This window comes from Sander lucioperca, chromosome 15 (assembly GCF_008315115.2).
Source record: "Sander lucioperca isolate FBNREF2018 chromosome 15, SLUC_FBN_1.2, whole genome shotgun sequence".
NCBI classification, from domain to species: Eukaryota; Metazoa; Chordata; class Actinopteri; order Perciformes; family Percidae; genus Sander; species Sander lucioperca.
In genome coordinates this window covers 28781761-28802003 of record NC_050187.1, presented here as the reverse complement: position 1 = coordinate 28802003, position 20243 = coordinate 28781761, and the positions used below count along the sequence as shown (strand labels likewise).

The following is a 20243-nucleotide window of genomic DNA, read 5'->3' as shown; positions in this document are numbered from 1 at the left end:
ACATAGCATTATATCTAACAGAAATATTGTGACCTGTATTGTCAAGACCTGGTAAAAGTTATTTGCAGACCGTTAATACTAGTAGAATACTATGCATCAGAAGCTGAAGTACAGCGCAATGTCACAGTTTGACCAGGCAGGGGCAGTATTACCCAGCAGCACAAGGGTCGATTATGTAACATTTGTAATTAGTTAAATTCAAGATGTCATTGGTGATTAAATAGGTCATTAATGGGGTAAATCTACTAGAATGTTGAATGTTACACAGTCAATGTGAACTATTTATTTTATTGCAATATTAAAAAGGCACGACATATTCAAGAGAAACAGACACAACAAACGAGAAAAGGAAATCACATAACCGAGATAAATAATAATGAAATAAAAAAGAAATAAGAAAAACACAAGTGGTCAGTCAGTAAATAGGGTAAATAGATATTCACACAGATATAGGGCTTTTCAAATTGTACAACCTTTTTCATACATTTTGTACCATACTATTATTTTGTTTAAATTTGCAGCAAATATAGGAGTATTTTTGAAAAAACATTTGTGTATAATACTGTTTTCCAAAACTGCTTCTTTCTTCAACTAAGTTAGACTCTACTTGATCACTATCAGTCAGCCAACATTGACGTGCGTCCTAAAAGCACTTAATCTACAAGAGAACGAAGATGTTCCATGGTTTCAATAAAGAAAGTACAAACATTCAAATCCAAGTTAAACCTTTGACGCAAGAAGTCATTACACGGGTACATCAGGTACATTTTGTTATTTTAATACATCCGTTAAATATTTCTAGCATTCTTTAACCCGGAATTGTCAGAAACCATTCCATATCTCACATATCTCACGTTGCAGAAATATATTGGTTGTCAAATCTGCGTCACGGGAATACAGCTTTTTCATTGGCTGCTATCTTCATGCAACGTTCCCATTCGCCCCTTCCTGGAATGGCACTGTTGTGTAAAATATCATCAAACTAACTACCTTTTTAAAAAGGTTTTTTAACCCTTTTCAGCGATGTCGAAAGGAAACAGAATCCCGGGGTATTAAGGCGAATACAGGTTAAAAGCAAAGAAACAAAACATATATTATACTCCGCTGTCTCCTCTGCGGGATTGCTGTGGTCCTTCAGACCCGCAGGACCAGGCCAACCCCATCGACTTTTCTTCCGCCAGTATCCTACTATCACACAGTAAGAAATGATTTAAATCTAATAACAGTTGATCACTTTGCCTCTTGACATTATCAAGGTATTCCCAAAGCGAGTGGTGTTCATCGTATCTTCAAGTTAGCTATTAGCCCACCGGCTAACGGGTCTTTTTGTTTTTAATCGAAAACGGTCTTTTTTCCCCTGTGTGGTGTTCATCGCACCGTCGTAGACATGAGTTTTCTTTATGTATATGAAGGGTGCGCACACTGAATGCAGAATTAACTGTCTTGTTTCTTGAGCACAACCCGTCCACCCATCCATCATTCCCCGTCAGGCAGTTTCATGCGGAAGGAGTCACTCGTGTGTACATCTCACCGCTTAATCATTTACGTTTATTGGCAGTGTAAAAATAGGCTGAACATCACCGACTCTGTGGCAATACACGGATCCAAATGAAAGCAGGGGGCGAGGCGAAAAGAAAAACATAGCGAGAGGTTGGGAGTCACAGAGATGAATTGTGACGTGGGCAACAGTATTGGGGCAGGAAAATGAGAGGCAGGCACCGCAAGCAATAAAAGATCCTCCTAGACCCGATACAGCTTCATGTTCAGGGTCGGCATCTGGCTGCTGCCCATGGAGATAAGTGTCACTGTCCTTGTGCTTGTTTTTATTTAAGTACGCGAGGTGGACAGGACGTCTCATCCTCCAGAGCTTCAGTGGTGAATTGACTGTCCAGGCTGTACACCTCTGAGTAAATGAACAGTTGGCTTTTGGGATAGGCCTACCTCAAGGAAACTTTTTATTACGGAATGTACCTTTCAATGACACTTCGGCTTTCACTTTGAATCCTCTCTGGAATATTTAACTTGAAGCTCAGTTTAGGATTAACCTTATTATTTAACTGTATGTATTGTTGAACTGGTCGCTATAACGTTACTTGGCATCTGAAAAAATGGCACTTTATGTAGAAGGTAAGTAGTGTTGTGGAGGGTGTATTCAACTCTTAACCTTAGATGTGTAGTAGTAATCTAGTAGCCTAGATACATTACCTAGTCTACGTCTAAGTGGATTTAAAGGACTATACCTGTGTTTTTTTTCTAATCTGTTTTTCCTTACTTCTAGGTGTTTTTAAAAATGTACTCTTACTGCCTTCCTTACACGCACTGATGTGCACTGTAGGCATTTCAGTAGCCTACAGTAGAGACAGTTTGCCTCACATACCAACTGATCCATTCCATGTGACTAACCACGGCATACCATGCAGTTTCATTTCTGTCAAAGTTTAAAACACTGACTGATTCCTTCACTTAAAGGATTAAAGCTTGACTATCTGAAAAGTTATTGAATGCACATTATAGTTTTCCTTACATTAGCCTTTGTATTACTACAAGACCATTTTGCCAACTACATACTGTATCTCTTGAATGCATTGGAGACGGGTAGTAAACTCTAAACACTTAAATGATGATGTACAGGATGGAAAATCTGTATATGAACACACCATGCTGAACCTGACAAATTCAATACAAATATTTGTATGGACCTTTAAAAGAAGTGAATTCTGGTCAAGGTTCTCCTATTTTCTCACTGGATTTATTTCACTACTTCAGGCTTATATTTCATCAGCTACCCTTTTTGCTTTTTTGTGTCTGTGCTTTTTCTGTTACAGCATGGACATGCTGTCTAATAAGCAACCAGCCTGCCAGTAAGTTACACGTTACTGCCATTAAAAAAGCATTCAGCCCTCAAGAAAAAATCTAATGTGCCAATGAGAGTGAATTTTGGGGCACAGTTGCAGGTTATTTTACTAAATTCTGAAACAACCACTATTGCTTTTAAGTATTTAGAAGAGAACCAGACCTCCAAATGTTAGCTGTCAAGTTGACTAACTACCTAAAGATGCAATAAATTGATTTACTCAATCAATCAATCAATAAACTGTAATTTTGATTATCAGTAAATCATTTAAACGGACAATGAGGTAAAAACTGCAAACGTGATGGATACAGCTTTCACACCCTAGGCGATTGTGATCGGCATTTGTCATTATTTCACGTTATAGACTAAAAAAACAATTAATTGACTAGTTAAAGTAGTTAATCCATTAAAACAATAAAGTAATGGATATAGATTCTAAAATGCCGTCATAAATCTATTGACTAGGGGTGTGCAAAAAAATCATTCAAGCTCTACCGATTCAAAATCGATTCATAGAATTCCATATTTTTTATATATATATATATATACCGTATGTTTGTTTGATAATTTCATCCAGCATCGTCCAGTATGTCTTATTTATTACTCTTTAAGGTCAGCCACACGGAAGCCTCTTGGCTTTGCCACCACACACCTGCATGTTGTAGACTAACTATATATATATTGGATATATTGTATGTCTACTGCAATCACATGGGAAAAGTAACTACATTTACATACTGTAAATCGTTTTTTTAATCGAGAATCGTTTTTGAATCAAATCGATTTTGAATCGAATCTTGAGCCTAAAAATCGATATTGAATCGAATCGTGACATTTTCTGAATCGTGGACCCCTACTATTGACTATTGATAATCTAGATACCACAGTCACAGAAGTTAGTCAGCACCTGGTTTATTTCTGCCCTTGATGACAAACGCTGGCATGATGCAAATCCCTTTTGCAACTGTTGCCAATCCGTGGTGACATAGATATGTCTTGTCTTGCCACATTTTACCAGAAATACTCTAAAATACTTTTACTTTTTATATAAAGCCAGTAGATGGTCCTTAAGCTACTAATAAATAGTGGTATGTAACATACCACTATTTATTAGTAGCTTAAGGACATACCGTATGTTTGTTTGATAATTTCATCCAGAATCATCCAGTATGTCTTATTTATTACTCTTTAAGGTCAGCCACACGGAAGCCTCTTGGCTTTATTATTATAATATTAGCTTTGTTTTTGTTTTTGTTACTTTAAGTTTGTATTTTTTGAGAATCTGAAAACAGTTTAGGTTTAGGTCTAATCGAAACAATAATCTCACACACCACAGAAATCAGAACAGGCTCAACAGGTTCATTTGGTCACATTTCTTTTATCTTGCCCAACCTGCGATTACACTACTTACATTTTGTCGAAGCCATCTAATTGGTCAGTGTTTACCAGTCATGTTGGACAGCTGTGGTGACTACAGAGCTGTTGAGGTCTTTTGCTTGCTTTTGATTTTTACCATAGCCTGTTTGAACTGGAGTTTAGAGGCCAATACTAGATTTTTTTCTGTTAATGGACTAGTTGATTAATCTTTGCAGCTCCAGATTCATTTTTCTGTATTACGGTTTAGGACTTCTATTTTTCCAGCTCCTGTGATCCAAATTAGTCTGATTTTTAATATGTATAAGAATATCAGTAGAACTTCAGTAATCCAAATATACAAAAAAATCCAAAATAGTTCATTGTCAGACAAGGTTAAAACAGATAGGTTGAGTTAATGGAATGAGTAAAGAATACTTTTGAGGCTCTAGAATATGTACAAATTCAAGTATGTTGCAGCAGTGTTAAACCTTGCCCCACATCTTCCACTATCTGGCCTATTCAGGTCTGAGTAAAGGAGTGGCCAACGGAGGGATGGCTCAGTTCCAGGAAATGATGCGGCAGCAGCTGGAGAGCTCCATGCACACGGAGCTGGAGAAACTGCTGGACACCACCACAGGCGCAGAGAGAGAGGTACACTAACACACCCTTTCTCTCCGACCATCTGGTTGTGATTTAGAGGTGGATTGGGTCATGCACAAACGCTGGAAAAACACAAAAGTGACACATACTGTAGAACTGTGCCAATGAGGGTCCCACCTACATGCTTACAGACGCACACACATACATAAAATATACGTCATAAAATTGCAGTAGGCAAGGTTTTTAAGCAAACATCCGTCTGTTTTATCAGCCTAAATCATAATATAATGCGTCTTTAGAGATTTCCAGCCCAACTGGACACAAAATGAATTCTGGTGTTGGGAGTGGACACAAACTAATTATGACCTAAGAAGACTGAAATCATAACTGTCTATGAAATAGACTGAGCATATTTCATCTGTTTTTCATTGAGTTTCATTTTGTATTAAGCAATCACCAACCTTCAGACAAAGATGTCACAATAAATTGTTGAACACACACAGGCTTTGGCTCTTTCAGTTATTAACCAGGCACTCTCAAACTGCCAGCAATCACAAAAGACGGAAATGATACACAGAAGAAAAAAAGGGTCCGAGGGGTCAGTCGGTCACACAGTACTTCACACACACACGTGTTCAAGTGTGTTCACAGTAAAAGCTTTTGTACTTGCACTAAGCACTAGAAGTTATGCAAGCCAATAAGCCATGTGCACATACACAGCTGTAGAGTACACACACATTCTTAGTTACAAACTGGTTGATCGGTGCAGGTTCTCCAGTGATACCAGTGACGGACAACTTTCATGGTCATTTATTTTTCTTACCCTCTAGGAATAGATTTTTTTGTTTGTTTTTTAAATACACATTCATAAGTATTTAAATTTTTTTCAAGACCGTAAATGACTTTTTTTTATCATTACCTTTTTGTTTTTATTTTGTGTAAGCATATTCGAAAACTAATAACATACAAACCTGGGGAAAAAGCAACCCAAGACTTAGAGTTGCAAACCACTAGATTTTATAAATAAAACACATAAAATCACACAAATCATTGTAAGGAAGATTGCAGAGAAAGACATAACCTTATAGTCAAATATTAGGATGGCGTATTGTAGAGCTTGTTCAGCATCTTTCTTGCAGTTTGTTAAACTGCCCTGAATTAGAGAAACCTGTTAGATAATCTGTGCACTATGAGACGCAAACTGTACTTCTACTACTATCTTTCTGGACAAATTAATACATTTGTGATTGGGCAAAATTGTACACATGACTGAAAATTTCAGCCCGCCTTTTTAAAATGTATGAAGCTTAAAATAAAATCCTTGTGTTTTTCAGGTGTCCAGGAAAGACTTTGAGGGCTTCAAGAATCTTTTCCACAGATTTCTGCAGGTGAAGGGGCCATCGATAGAGTGGATCAAGATACAAAGACCTCCAGAGGACTCGGTGAGTCAAGGTTTTTTGTGTGTTACTGCGCACATGTGCTGTAAATGAGAGAATAAGAACATTAGGTGTGTGTTTGTGGTGAGAAAGAAAACTCTGGATTTACATCCCTTAGATCCCACATAAGAGCCAGTGGCTCTTCATGTTTCTGCATCTTACGAGTGTATTCTCGAAAATATTTATTTTTAAATGTGTGTTGTACACACATTATCTTTGGTATTGTCTTGTCAGAAGACAGAATTCAATTAAATTCAATTCAATACAGAAAGCAATCCCTAATACACCAAGAAGTAATTAACATCCAATACAAAACATGAATAATCTCTAACCAACGGGCATGAAGGCATATGCTAATGGTACAGATGAGATAACCATCCAGAAATTCCAGTTTGAGTGATACACCCACAAGTTTAAAGGCTAATCAGATGCTAAAACACTGCACTAAAACTATGAGGCAGATTTTTACAACTCTGGAAAGTTGTCAACCATTTATCCTCATTCTTAGGGATTAAAAGATAAACAGAACAATGACGCTGATGGACACATGCTACATAAGTTTAAATCAAGTGTTTCAACAGTGCACACGATCAGATATTGACCTTTCAACACCTTTTGTATTTGAAAATATTCACCATTAAGTCCCCCTTTTGTCTTGTATTGGGCAGCTAAAGATGTGGAGCACCAAGCAGGTTAAAAATGTGAAATGAAAGCAACTGTATGCAGCTTTTCACCTTGAGTCACTCATGTGTTTTTAGTCGCAGGCTCAGTTGATCAAACTCCCTTACACCGACACCTGTCACTCATCATGATGAGCTGTCATTAAACAACACCCAGCTTCAGGCTAAAGTTGAGGCAGCCGAAGCATTAAACACAATGACGCCAAACACTCTCTGTTCAGTTTAAAAAATGAAATGATGCTCATCCATACTTGTTGTTTTACTTGTTATGTGCCACATTTTATACCACTTTTCTTCATTTTCTTTCCATTTTGGATGTTGCTCCACTTAATATGTACAACTCAGCTTACATCAGGCTGCACCCACAGCAATAAAACATACAGCCTGACTGAAAATATCCTGGACCACACTGAGAACAGGTAAACGGAGGATTTGAGCTTGGTCAAGATATTTCTTATAAACAAGAGTAATATCCTATTTAATTACCAATGTTTCATTCAGAAATAGATGTCCAGTATATACAACCCAGTCTCACGGCAGTTCGTCAAATGGTCACGTTATTGAATCCATTGATTTCTATACACGGACACGTTTATGTCGTTTTTTTCGTGTTGGTGAGCACGAATTTTAATGTAATGTATTTCAATGAGAAGCATATTTTGTGATCACAGCACGACTACGGTAGGGAGTTGTAGTGGTAGTGTGGCGTTTTATTTCCCCGTTGTTGTCGCGCGTCCCCCAGAGACCGCGGTTCGTCTCCCGCTGTGTGACGTGTCCTTTCCCCGTTCTTCTTTTCCTAAACCCAACCTCCGTATAGATGCTTCCCCTTCCGTGCTGAGCACCACGAAAAAAAACGAGATGACCGTTTCCGTGTACACGAATGAATAGATAAAAAATAACGTGACAATTTCCCGAACTGCCGTGAGACCGTCTTGGTGTATAACCAACTGGAAATGCAACTTAAAACAGGACTGGATTTCATAGAAGGAAGTATGTACCAATGACATATTTCCATGAAATGGAAAGGTGCCTCATTGATAAAATCATCTGACGTCAAAGGCAATACTGTTAATGTATTATTATTATTATTATTATTATAACCTTTATTTATTCAGGGAGGGCCATTGAGAGCAAGCTCTCTTTTCCAATGACATTCTGATTACAGCGCAAATAAAAAGAAAAGAAAAAGAATCCCCAAATTACAGTACATATGAGAGAGAAGACACACCAGCCCGATAATCGGGCGTCGGGCCGTCTGGCGAGGTCAGTGACTCGAGTCTGTTCGGTGTGTCCCGTGCCGTCGGCCGTCCGAGGAGCCGTCGGCCTTCATTTTGGCCGACCCGACACGTTCAGTCGGAGAAAGGGTAGTCGGGACTCGCCCAGAAATGGGGAGCGGATGAGCCTCTCAAAATCTGACGAAAATCTTTTAAACTGACCTTTGTCAATCTGAAATGAAGACAGATTCAGCAACTGCATGGCCTATTTCTCGCTTAAAATGTTTTCAGAAACACGTTTCGGTGAACTATTTTAGTACAATATGAGATCATATTCTGAACAAGCCGCCATGACAGTCTGGCTGTGAATTTCCGGAGAAAAAAGAACCATGTGACGCGTTCGTTCACTCAGCTGCCGGTTTTCATTTTCTGGGAAATAATCAGACTGTTAATGGAAACAATACAGAGCAGTGCCTCCTGCTGCTATGGAGACGTATTACGTTTCGCGCACGCGCAGAGCATACGCTCAAGTCGGCGTCGCCTCAGTGTGTTCTGAGGCATTTTTTGGACCTTGGGACCCGACTGATCAGTCCGACTGGCTTTTCTGCCGACGGTCGGCCCGTCTGGTTGGTGTGTCAGGGCCTTAAATAATATGATCATTAAAACAATACCAAAATTACAATAGGTAAAAACATTGATGATAGAACAATCCAAAAATGACAGTACACATAAACAATAAAATCAAATGAGAATCACAGATACAGGCAAATAAAAGGGATATTAAAAGCAAGAGCAGTCCCTATGTAACGCATCACCCTGAATGTCTCAATGGAAACCAGTCGGTCTAATTTGAGTGAGTCCCGAAGCCTGTTTTTAATCTTTTTGATAAAAAATACGATGGGTAAGAAACCGCAGAGTGCTGTGATATACCGCATCAAGCAGCTTCAATGTGGCAGATGAAGCATGCATCTAAAGAATGTCACCATAATCAAAAACAGACATTATGAGTGATTGCACCACAGTTTTCCTACTGAAAATTGAAAAACAAGACTTATTTCTGTAAAGGGAAACCAGTTTTTCTCCTCAGTTTTTGGTTAGATGTTCCACATTGGCCACACTGTGTTGTTTGGAAATTGGGCGGTAATTATACAACTAACTTGGGTCACCACCTTTAAGCAAAGGCACAACCTGAGCAGATTTCCAAACACTAGGGATTGTACCAGAAGTAAGGGATATGTTAAATATATGACAAGTCTGCTGGGTCACCGGTACGTTTTTTTTTTTACTCTAAAATGATTATAGGGGGCATCCTTCTCGCTTAATGTGTGCTCAAGGTTCACAAATGCCATGTGCCACTCAACCATCTCAAGTTTGTGGATCTTTCTGTGTGTATTTAGGGTTTGAATAGTATAATAGTAAGTCCATGTGGAGGTATTAGAGGCAGTTCTCTGGAATTGGAATTGTTTTGTGTGTTAGTGTAAGGACTTAAGTATTACCTAAACTAGTGATGCTTTGTTAGAGTCACTATTTTTCAAATGCTGGCTCCTTACTTTCCAGTAACCAGACCAAAGTAATGTTTCTCATTATGGCCTGTCGAATACTTGACTCTGGTTTCTGAGTTTTATTTGACTCAGACAAACAAAACTGTAAATTATTCATCTGTTTTATTGAAGTACTGTAAATTACACATTTGGCTCATTGTAAATTCTTTTATTATGTGTGGTTCATTTTCAGATCCTTGGAGTATTTACTGGGGCAATTGTAAGCCAAAATCTCCAATGATGTAGACAGAAGAGTTTGAAGTTTTATCTTACATGTGACAGGTTAAGTTAAAGATAAGCTGATAACCAAGTAGTATCAGTCTGTCTCTTTTGAAACCCTTAACACACCGGAAGCAAGAGCAATGGCCAGTGAATTAGTATTGTTTATTTAAAGCAAAAAAGCTATTTAATCTAGAAATACTGAAGTATTTTTTTGCATCAAAGCTGCAAGTGTGCAACAATTTCTTAACACTTGAATTAGATGACATCTGGGATTCAAGACAACTCGAATGTTACAGCACTTCCTTGTCAGCTCATTTGCATGTTAGAGGGAACGTGTCCATTGTCCTTTTGTGTCCTATTTGTTCCATGCCACTGCCATGTGGAATATTGCTGGATCGGACAAAGTCATAAACACATACTGCTTGATGGTGGTAACCATAGATATAGAACATTCTATGTTCTATATCTATGGTGGTAACACTGTCAAGAGGGATTTGATTCCCACTAGAGCCACCAATAATACAATGACCTGCTCTGCGCATTTTAGGAGTCTAGCTGACGTTAGTGACAAGAGTGGCACATTAGAATAAGCTGTGCTTCTGACCGTGTGTGGTTATCCCTCTGGATGCAGTAATCAAGTCAGGAGGTTTAAGGTAGGCCATTTTTAGAGCCCATTTTCTAGTCCCGTCCCTAGGTGGGGTGAGCAGAGTGGATCCTTAAGAGGGCTGCTCAGTCGTAGATGCCAAAGGGCTGTTTCTGTCTCATTCCAAGAGCCCAGCGACTGAATCTAGCACCCATGACTAGGGCTTCCAGATTTTACAATCCTGCCCTCATCGCCAATTGCTGTTTGCCATTGGACTTACCTGGAATGTTAGGGTGGATTTCCTTTAAGGAGGGCGCCTGTGCGTGATTTTTGTTTAAGGTGAGGAGACTGGTGCACGGACAGCAACCTCAAAGTCCTTGACAGATCAGGGTCAGGATCAGTGGCAGGAGTCCACAACAACTGGGGGCTCGTTTATGTTGCATGCTCCACCTGTTTCACTGTTGAGGTCTTGGTTGGATTGCTCTTTGTCAGGGACCGTAACCTTACCACCATGAGTGACCCTACTAGAAGCATAGCTCCAGACACCATTGCTCTTGGTATCTCGGGAACAAACGAGCTTCTCCGCCATGACAAGGTGGCAATCCATGGAGACCAGCGAGCCCCTAACAGGCAAAAAGAACGTTTCAAAGATAATATCAAGGCCAGTCTGAAGAAATTTTACACCACACTGAGCAACTGGGAGAGCAAGGCGCTACCGAAGAAATCCGTGCAAGGATCTGCACGTCATGAAATTGTACTCCCCTTTTTTTTTTTTTTTTTTTTTTTTAAGATTATTTTTTGGGGCATTTTCCCTTTATTGACAGTGAAAAAGGGGGCGAGAGATGGAGGGATGACACGCAGCAAAGGGCAGCGGGTCGGATTCGAACCCGCACCGCTGCAGGACTCACACTTTTACTGGGTGAGCTAGAGGCCACCCCATGAAATTGTACTCTGCCGTGCCGCAGAGACAAAGCAACAGCACTGCATGGAGAGAGAGAAAAAGGCTCCGCCACCACCAACCAACAACACTTACCCCTGCCCACACTGGACCAAAGTATGTGGATCGCGAACCAGCCTCTACAGCCATCTGAAGACCCTGAAGTAGACGACCCAACAGAGAGGATAGTCCACCTGCAGTTTCAGCATCAGCAATATTTCGGCTAATGGGATGAAAGAAGTTCAGCATTCAGAGAGATGATTTACGGTACAATAAATTCAGGGTAAATTATTGAGACATTTGACACATTAGTTGTAGAACAGTGATCATGCTGCTGTGAGTTTGAGGCAGTTAAACTCATTTCATTATAATACGTTTGCCAAGTATTTTCATGGTTTCCCAGAGTTTTGAAAAAAATCCACTTGAGTTGACTGAATTGGCTATAAGTGGACAACAAGAAATGTGATTGGTCATCTTGGGTTGTTTGTAGGATTGGGTATCGTTTAGATTTTTACGGTTCCGATGCCAAACCGATACTTTTAAAATGATTCCGATTCCTAAACCGATTCTTGAAAAACTGAAAAATTATGAAAGGCTCTTTTATAGAGGTTTTTTTTTTTTTTTTTAATTGAAAATTATTTAAATTTAACAATATATTAACGTTTTAAAGTACTTTCCCAGAGGGAAAATATGGCATTTTAAAAGTAGCCTACATTTATGGTAGATAGCTAACGGTAGACTACAGAGAAAGTGTGATATTTTTACGTCCGTTTCGGAGCGACGGAGGGAAAATATTTCAGTCGACACATTAAATGGAACCGAAATGAGGAGCCAACCAAAATTTGCGTTCTAATCCGGTCCGATTCCTACCGGTTGCGTAGGAACCGGTTCCATAGTGGAACCGGGTTTCGGTACTCAACCCTAGTTGTTTGTGTTTCCTCTTTTCTGGTGCCATGGAAGATTTTTCGTAGTGAAGACAATATAAAGGAAGTTCTCCTTTTCAGAATCACACGTCTAACTAAGCCATTTCCGATGCAAACTTTCTTTCCCACCATAAGACAGCTTGAATTATTTATGTATTTATTCATTATTTAAGTGTATGTATAGTAAGGTCATTTTAATGTGATGATGTAGTGTTAACGTGGTATTAGTCAAATTCAGAAATCAGATTGTGTATGTTTCCCTGCACTGAAAAGTAATCTAAACTGACTTTAAAAGGCCCCACTTAAATGTTCCTGCCTTCATTACTTACAGTAGACCTCTGTAGACTGTACATTGACTATTCACTATCCTCCTATCAGTAAACTCGAGAAATCACAGGAGTCTTAAGTTTCATTTTGCTGTGGGTCGGTCACCTACAAATTCAATCAAAGTGCCAAGTCATCGGTGTGTCTTTGAGTTGGTTGTGCAGGATTTCGTTTTTCTCTTTCCCCGAAAAAGCTCATTTTGTAAGTCTTCTTTAGATTTCAGTCACAAGGGATGCTTCCGTTTCCTGGACACCATGTTATGTGTGAACTTTAAAGTACAAGACAGCAAGGTTTAACAGAGTTTAAAAAGTGCAAACGTATTTGATTCGGGTTGATCTCAAGGGAGGATCTTTGAAGTCTGAACACAGTGTTGTTTGTCAGTCAAAATGTTGAGCCGTCAGGAGGCAGCATTTGGGAATAGCCAGTAGGTAAATGGAGCAGCAGAAGTACATGAGTGTTGCTTTGCAGGCTGCATTCCAAACCCCGAGAAAGTTCTTGCTTTTTCTTCTGCTGTGACTTTGTGTTGAACTCAAAGTTAGTTCATGTGAAGCAACTTGAGAAAGAGAAATTATTATGATGAAATAGCTTGTGTGTGCCCAGATATGATCATTTATTTTTAATTCACTGTGAAGTATATCAGTCCTTCTTCCTTGTTTACTGTCTCATTAAAATATTCTGCTTTATGTAGAAGGGGTTTATCCTTGTGTATTTTTTTATTTCGTTGTGATTGTCGAAAATATGACTCCCAAGATAATAAAGAAATAGTGCAGCTATGAATTGTTAAGGGGTAAAATGAGGTTACAAACATTCTGTGGTATAAACATAGGATCATGTTGCATCCAGATAGGATGCACATTGTTTTATGATCCTACACCTGTGACCATTTTCAACATTGTATTCTATCATTAAAGTGACAGAAGTTCACATATAAATACCATCATGTGCCTAAAGGCATAAGCGAGTTTCTGAAGCTTCTTCAACTTCTAAACTAAAGATTAAACCCCTGAATATGAATGTGGCCCATTGTGACTTAGATTGATGTGTTAAAATCTTTACCAGGCAGCTGTACTACATGTGTTTGGCAGAAGTGATGACTAGACAGTGTTGCCCAACCTTTTTTGACTTGTCTGCTTGTGTCTTAATATGGATGTCAGCAGGGAACAGCAACTATAAGTGTTTTCCATCTTAGATCATTTAAGCATTCTTAGAGGTCTGAAGAGGTGAAAGTATCCAGTACAAGTAATATAGCAAAAACTAGAGAAAAGTCATACAAATTTGAAATAATTTTGTGTAATGTAATCTTTTTCTTTCTCATTATTTTATTGTGTGATTAAACACTAGTGATTTATTTAGAACCTCATGGAGCGATCAAAGCATTATCTCAAAAGTTAAAAAATCAGACTGATTGGTAAAATCACAAACCATGAAAAAAAAACCCACAATATGTTAAAATGGATCTGAAGATAAATCTGTCTGCCAGCTGTAGTGAGTGAATACTGTGCAACTGAAGCAAATGGGCATATTGGCTTATTAAAAGTTCTTTCCTGTAACACTTTCTAATAAGGCACCCTTGATAAAGGGTTTACAAGTAATAGTTAGTAAATCATTAACTAGTGCTTTAGAAATTAGCTTTTGGGTCGCCAAAAAAAAAAGTGAGAAGTTCCTTTGACTTCAGGGTTTTCCGCAGAAAATTTGTTAGTTAAGGTCGTAGGGTGGGGGTTTGCCATCAGGGTAAAGAATAAAGACTTTTTTTGTTGCTGAAAGGTGCTGTAGAAATAAAGTTGCCTTGCCTTACAACCTCAGCCTGTCAGTCATTCATCAGGGCATAGAAACCACTGTTGTGCCTGCTTGTCTCAGAGGAAGTGTCAGCGTGACCGCTTTCGCCTCGCCATTAATATCATATCGCAACAAACGCTGTCTGCATGAAGTTTTGAAAAACTGTAACCACAATTGAAACCACTTTATCGGCATTGCCGTGACTCTCTGTGACTTCAAAACTGCAGAGCCGACGTAGTTTGCCCGAACCTCTGCGTGCGCCTGTGTCTGTGTCAGAGCTCTGCTCTCTGTCAATATGCAGAGAGGACAGATAAGCTTGTGCTTACACACTCAGACGCTTTTGGAACTGAAATTTGGCACAGAGAGATAAATAAATAAATACAATTTGACGCCGTAGTTAAGGCGGCAGGCTGGTGTTGCTAAGGCGGCCGCCTTAACTGCAAAGTGCTGCGGGTAACCCTGGACTTATTGGACCTTTTTAATTTCTTATCGACTTATTAAGCATTTAATAATGGAGTACCCACATTTATAGAAGAATTGTTATCAAATAGAAAGGATACACACTCTAAAAATTGTCCTAAGATTTAAATGTTTAAAAAATCTACTAATTTCCTGCACGCTGTCATTTTACCTGCTGCACTCATATATCATATTTGTCAGAATCCTGACTAGTGGTACTGCTGCTGAGCAAGGCATTAAGGTGTATTTATTCTGTGGCATTTAATATTGTTCGCTCTGTCTGGGAAATACAATCTGCGGTCCAAATATTCTTTACAAAGTAATCTTCAGCCGGTTTCATAGCAGAGATGTTGCTGCCTGGCGTTTGTTGGCCATGTTTGATTCTGTCTCACTGAACATTGACAAAACTTCCTCAGTTGATCACCTGGCACTGGATGCTGTAACCAAATGCACAAACACAAAGCCTGATCTGTCTTTTTCTCCTCAGTGAAGAACAACTGCATCATTCCCCAATTCTGAGCCGCCTCATTTATTTTTACGAGAGAGAAATGACAGTGACACACAGTAATGAGATGAGGAAACAGGCTGAGAGAGTGTGTGTGTGTGAGATGAGAGGAAGAGGGTAAAGATGCATCATTTGGCAGCGTCTTATCCCAGTGAGTGAGAGTAAAAGAATTAGCAGAAAAGTAAATTATTTTTTTTTTTTTTTAACAACTGCCAAAGACAGCTGCTCGATTCAAAATCTTCCCCCAACCAAATTAATAATTCAGTATCTTTTTAGTCTATAAAGCCAGTTTTGACACAGATTGCCCACTCACTACTGCAGCTAGTGGAGATGACAGGCTGACCTGCCACAGCAATAATACATTGGTATATTTTTGGCATTTAGGCTAAGGCATTTTTCAAGTGATGCAGACGTATAAAATGAAAGAAGAGTGGGGAAGAATGAGATGGAGCTCTTTTTACAGCCACTTCTTCCCCAATCACTGGATAATGAAAGTAATCGTTAGTTGCAGCTCTGTTTGAAACCCTAAAAAAGGGGCAGCATTTGGGAATAGCCAGTAGGTAAATGGAGCAGCAGAAGTACATGAGTGTTGCTTTGCAGGCTGCATTCCAAACCCTGAGAAAGTTCTTGCTTTTTCTTCTGCTGTGACTTTGTGTTGAACTCAAAGTCAGTTTATATAATGTGCAGCAGCTTGCGAAAGAGAAATGGATATGATGAAATATCTGTGTGCTAAGATATGTCCATTCATTTTTAATTCACTGTGAAGTAAATCAGTCCTTCTTCCTTGTTTACTGTCTCACTACACTATTCTTCTTTTTGAAGAAGAACGGCCTTATCCTTATTAATTTTTTATTTTGTTGTGATGGTAGAAAGTATGACTCCCAAGATAAAAAAAAAAAAAAATAGTGCAGCTGTGAATTGTTAAAGCAACACCAAAGCACTTTTCCTCTTTGGTCCCCCTACAGGTTGGAAGCGGAATTGTCCATTACCGCTGTCATTCGAACTACAGATCTGCTACCCGATCTGGCAAACTTGCATAGTGCGGTTATAGCTGATAGAGGGCCGCAAAGCAAATGCAGAAGTGCCGTTACTAGTTGGTGAACCACTGAAACGATTTTGGAAACGTTATTTTAAGGTACAAAATAATCTTTGGTGTTGCTTTAAGGGGTAAGGTGAGATTACAAACATGCTGTGGCAAAACATCCAGATAGGATGCGCATTGTTTTCATTTTAATCAGATCCAACACCAGTGACCATGTTCAACATTGTATTTTATCACAAAATATTAAGTGACAAAAGTTCACATAACCCTAACCCTATCAGCGCGTGCTGGTTTGTATATTATAGCTGACGTCACACAGTTAATAAGCATTCTGATACAGTTAGTCAGTCAGTTGTTGGATTGTAGTTGTGAGCAGCACCTTTCTTCAGAGTGTGCATAAATGAGAAGAAAAACCACACACACGCACACGCACACACACACACACACACACACACACACACACACACACACAAATGAGGAAGAAATAAACCGAATACGAACCATCTCTCAGCTCTTCATTTCATACTCTGGAATACTTGGCCTTAAGTGGTGTTCTGGCCAACACACCTGAGTGAACCTAGTGATAAACCCAGAACTAGCATCTAGACTAAGCATCTACTTATTATCTTCACTACAGTTAACCTTTTCTTAGATCTCTGCAGGGTAAATCCAGACAGCTAGCTAGACTGTCCAATCTGTGTTTTCTGTTGCACGACTAAAACAACTTTTGAACGTACACGTTCCAACAAAACAACTTCCTTCCCGAGGCTATTTTGCAGAGGCGGAGTTGCTCCGTACTGCGCTTAGCACCGCCCAAGACGATTGTGATTGGTTTAAAGAAATGCCAATAAACCAGAGCATGTTTTTCTCCCATCCTGGAATGCTGTGTGGACTAACCAGACCTTCCTCCGCAGCGCTGTGGAGGAAGGTCTGGCAATGCCAGACTAAAGACCAAGCAACTAAATGAGCAATCAAATTAATTTCATAGATCTGCCAAACTAAGTTCAGCAGTGGAGAAGAAAGTGAAACATTTTCACATAGTCCATGCCACATGTCCCATCTCTCCATCTGGTTCAGGGCACAACACCTTAAAAACATTTCTATATGGGCGCCCGGATAGCTCAGTTGGTAGAGCGGGCGCCCATGTATAGAGGTTTACTCCTTGACGCAGGGGGCCCGGGTTCGACTCCGACCTGTGGCCCTTTGCTGCATGTCGTTCCCCCTCTCTCTCCCCTTTCATTTCTTCAACTGTCCCGTCAATAAAGGCCTAAAAATGCCCCAAAAATAATCTTAAAAAAACAAACATAGATTTCTATATCTGCAGTCTGAGAAATCACACATTTGGTCTCAATCACATCTGGCTTTTATCTGATGGCTTTGACTCAAATACACAATGACGTCAGTATCTCTCTAATAGCAGTGTGCATTAAGTGACACTAACTTTTATGATATTCCACAGTATTGTCTAGTCGGTAACGTTTTTCATAACAGCAAAAAAGCAGCTGTCCATTTTATTAAAAGGTGATCTAGAATCATTTCCAACCAACTATCAGAATGCTGGGAGAAGATTATGATTAAAAATTGGGCTGAGCAAAAGACATCTGCATATGTCCAGTCTGCTGTTTAACCAACGCCCGCTTCACCTTTGCCAAGTTTCTTTTCGTGCGGTTATATATTTACAACAGTAACCAAGTCTTCACGGGAACTTACGGAGCAGGTAAATCCACTCCTTCTTCTGAAGGAATTAAATAAAATACCTGTATCACACACCCACACACAGCAACATCCTAAAAACCTACCACGCTACTTACTAAAATGCTGGTGGAACAGCAAGTCAAACATGTTACACAGTTCTCCTAGTTCAATCAAGTATGTGCTTCCTCCCACTCCAATAATAATTATAGTATTATGTAAGTACACACCTCATGCAGACATCTGCACTGATGCTGATTAACGTGGTGCAAACCATATATTTTTTGTTTTTTAAGAATATTTTTTGGGGCTTTTTCCCTTTATTAAGTAATGACATTGGACAGACATGAAAGGGGGAGATAGATGGGGGATGACATGCAGCAAAGGGCCGCAGGTCGGATTTGAACCCGGGCCGCTGCAGGACTCAGCCAACATGGGGCAAACGCTCTTACTGGGTGAGCCAGAGACTGCCCCAATGCAAACCATATTTTAGTTGTATAACATTTGTAATCCCTCTGGCGTTTATCTGTGTCGATCTAAAACTGTAATCCATGTCTGGGATCTCTTTGCTCTAAAATGTCCTCCAGGTTTCTTCCAGGTGCTCACGCTCACCCCTGACAGCAGCTTGTCAATCAAAGTGAAAAGTAAAAAACAGTATACAGCGGTTGGTTTGTATTAGAACTGATGGCTTTAGAATTAGTAGTTTTATCCAGCTGTCTGGTCAAACCTGCATACCACTGAGTGTTGTGTTAACTTGGATGGAGTGCAGTAGCTCAAATTTAACACAGGAGGAAACAAAAATGCAGCCCCCATCTGTATTGGCCAGGAAGGGAAATGAACATCTGGGAGTGGAAGCTGTTTAACTCCGGGGGTACAGGGGTAGGATGGCGATCCCAGCTGAAAACCATTTTTCTCAATATTCCTGAATTTCCTGCTTACTCGCTGGATTTCTTTTTTAAATTTTCCATTACCTTCAGGGATTTGTATCTGCCACCGCTGTAATGTATGTAACTTAACACTTTACAACTGTTGACCATGAAACATCTTTGGTCCTTCGTTATGATCACTTGCCATCTCTATGAAGAACAGGACAGGGAGTGAGTGGCCGCTCACTCCCTGTCCCTGACAAATAGAGGTCATCTATTTGTTGTCTCAGTCTGCACTAGTGGAGGGAGAGGGGGGGCCGTCTGTTTCCATCAGGATGCTGTGTGTGTCCGCTGTCACTGATTGTTGAGAAAAGGACACAGGATGGCCTCCTGGCCTTTTAATTTTCTAACACATACACACTAGAGGATGGATACCCAAACCGAGCCCGACGGTACCCAATGGGCCGGGTTCGGACAGATATTTAGAAATGATGTTCAGGTTTGGGTCGGGCTCGGTCACATCAGCGCGATAAGGCATTGAACATTTTAAATTTATAAAAGCTTATTATGTAGGTGCGTACCTGTGTTAACGTGCACTTGTTGCCTCGTGTGAGCTGATGCTCTCATCTGTTGACATTTCAGAACGCCTTCCTACAGTTGCTTAAAACAAACAAACATACATGTGTCATTAGTATGAGGAAAAAAAACAAGATTTTAACTGTGTCGGGCTCGGGTCGGGCTCGGACATAAATATCTTAATGCCTGTCGGGCTCAGGCTGGGTTCGGTTACTGCTCTGTCGGACGCGGGCCGGGCTCGGACAGAAAAATGTGGCCCGATCCGCACTCTAATACACACCATCTGAGATCTTACATTTATTGTTATTTTAAGAATGCAGGCAAACTCATACAGAACTAGACTTTATCACTGACACGCTCACTCACTTCCTGACAACAAAAAGCTGTTGTAACATCTGGTTAGAATTTGCTGTCCCTGGATGCTTCTGCACATTGCTCACAGTTTTTAACTCGATTTTAAAATGTTCCCAAAAGAATGAAATTCAATCAAGCTGAATGAAACATGAGGAGAAGCACAACTGTTGAAAAGCAGTGATTTTCTGTCAAACGGATCCTGCTGCCATTTCACTTTTAATTTGAAGATGACATTCCTGTGAACTTGTGTCCCTGGTTCACAAAGGTATGTTGATTTAGACGACCACATCCTCTTTCATATCC

At 39.8% G+C, this 20243-nt stretch overlaps 1 protein-coding gene across 2 annotated transcripts in view; it reads left to right on the top strand.

Annotated features, from left to right (window-relative positions):
* Window positions 1-928: 928 nt before the first annotated feature.
* Window positions 929-20243, top strand: part of ugp2b (UDP-glucose pyrophosphorylase 2b) — a 42295-nt gene continuing 22980 nt past the window's right edge. The window contains exons 1-3 of one of the 2 annotated variants that reach the window (XM_031316116.2): window positions 929-1198; window positions 4734-4861; window positions 6145-6252. In XM_031316116.2, the coding sequence (XP_031171976.1) occupies window positions 4763-4861; window positions 6145-6252 (207 nt within the window). In that variant the 5' untranslated portion in view covers window positions 929-1198; window positions 4734-4762. Of the gene's footprint in view, window positions 1199-1497; window positions 2128-4733; window positions 4862-6144; window positions 6253-20243 lie in introns of those variants that run through there. The other variant, XM_031316115.2, reaches the window with a different exon arrangement.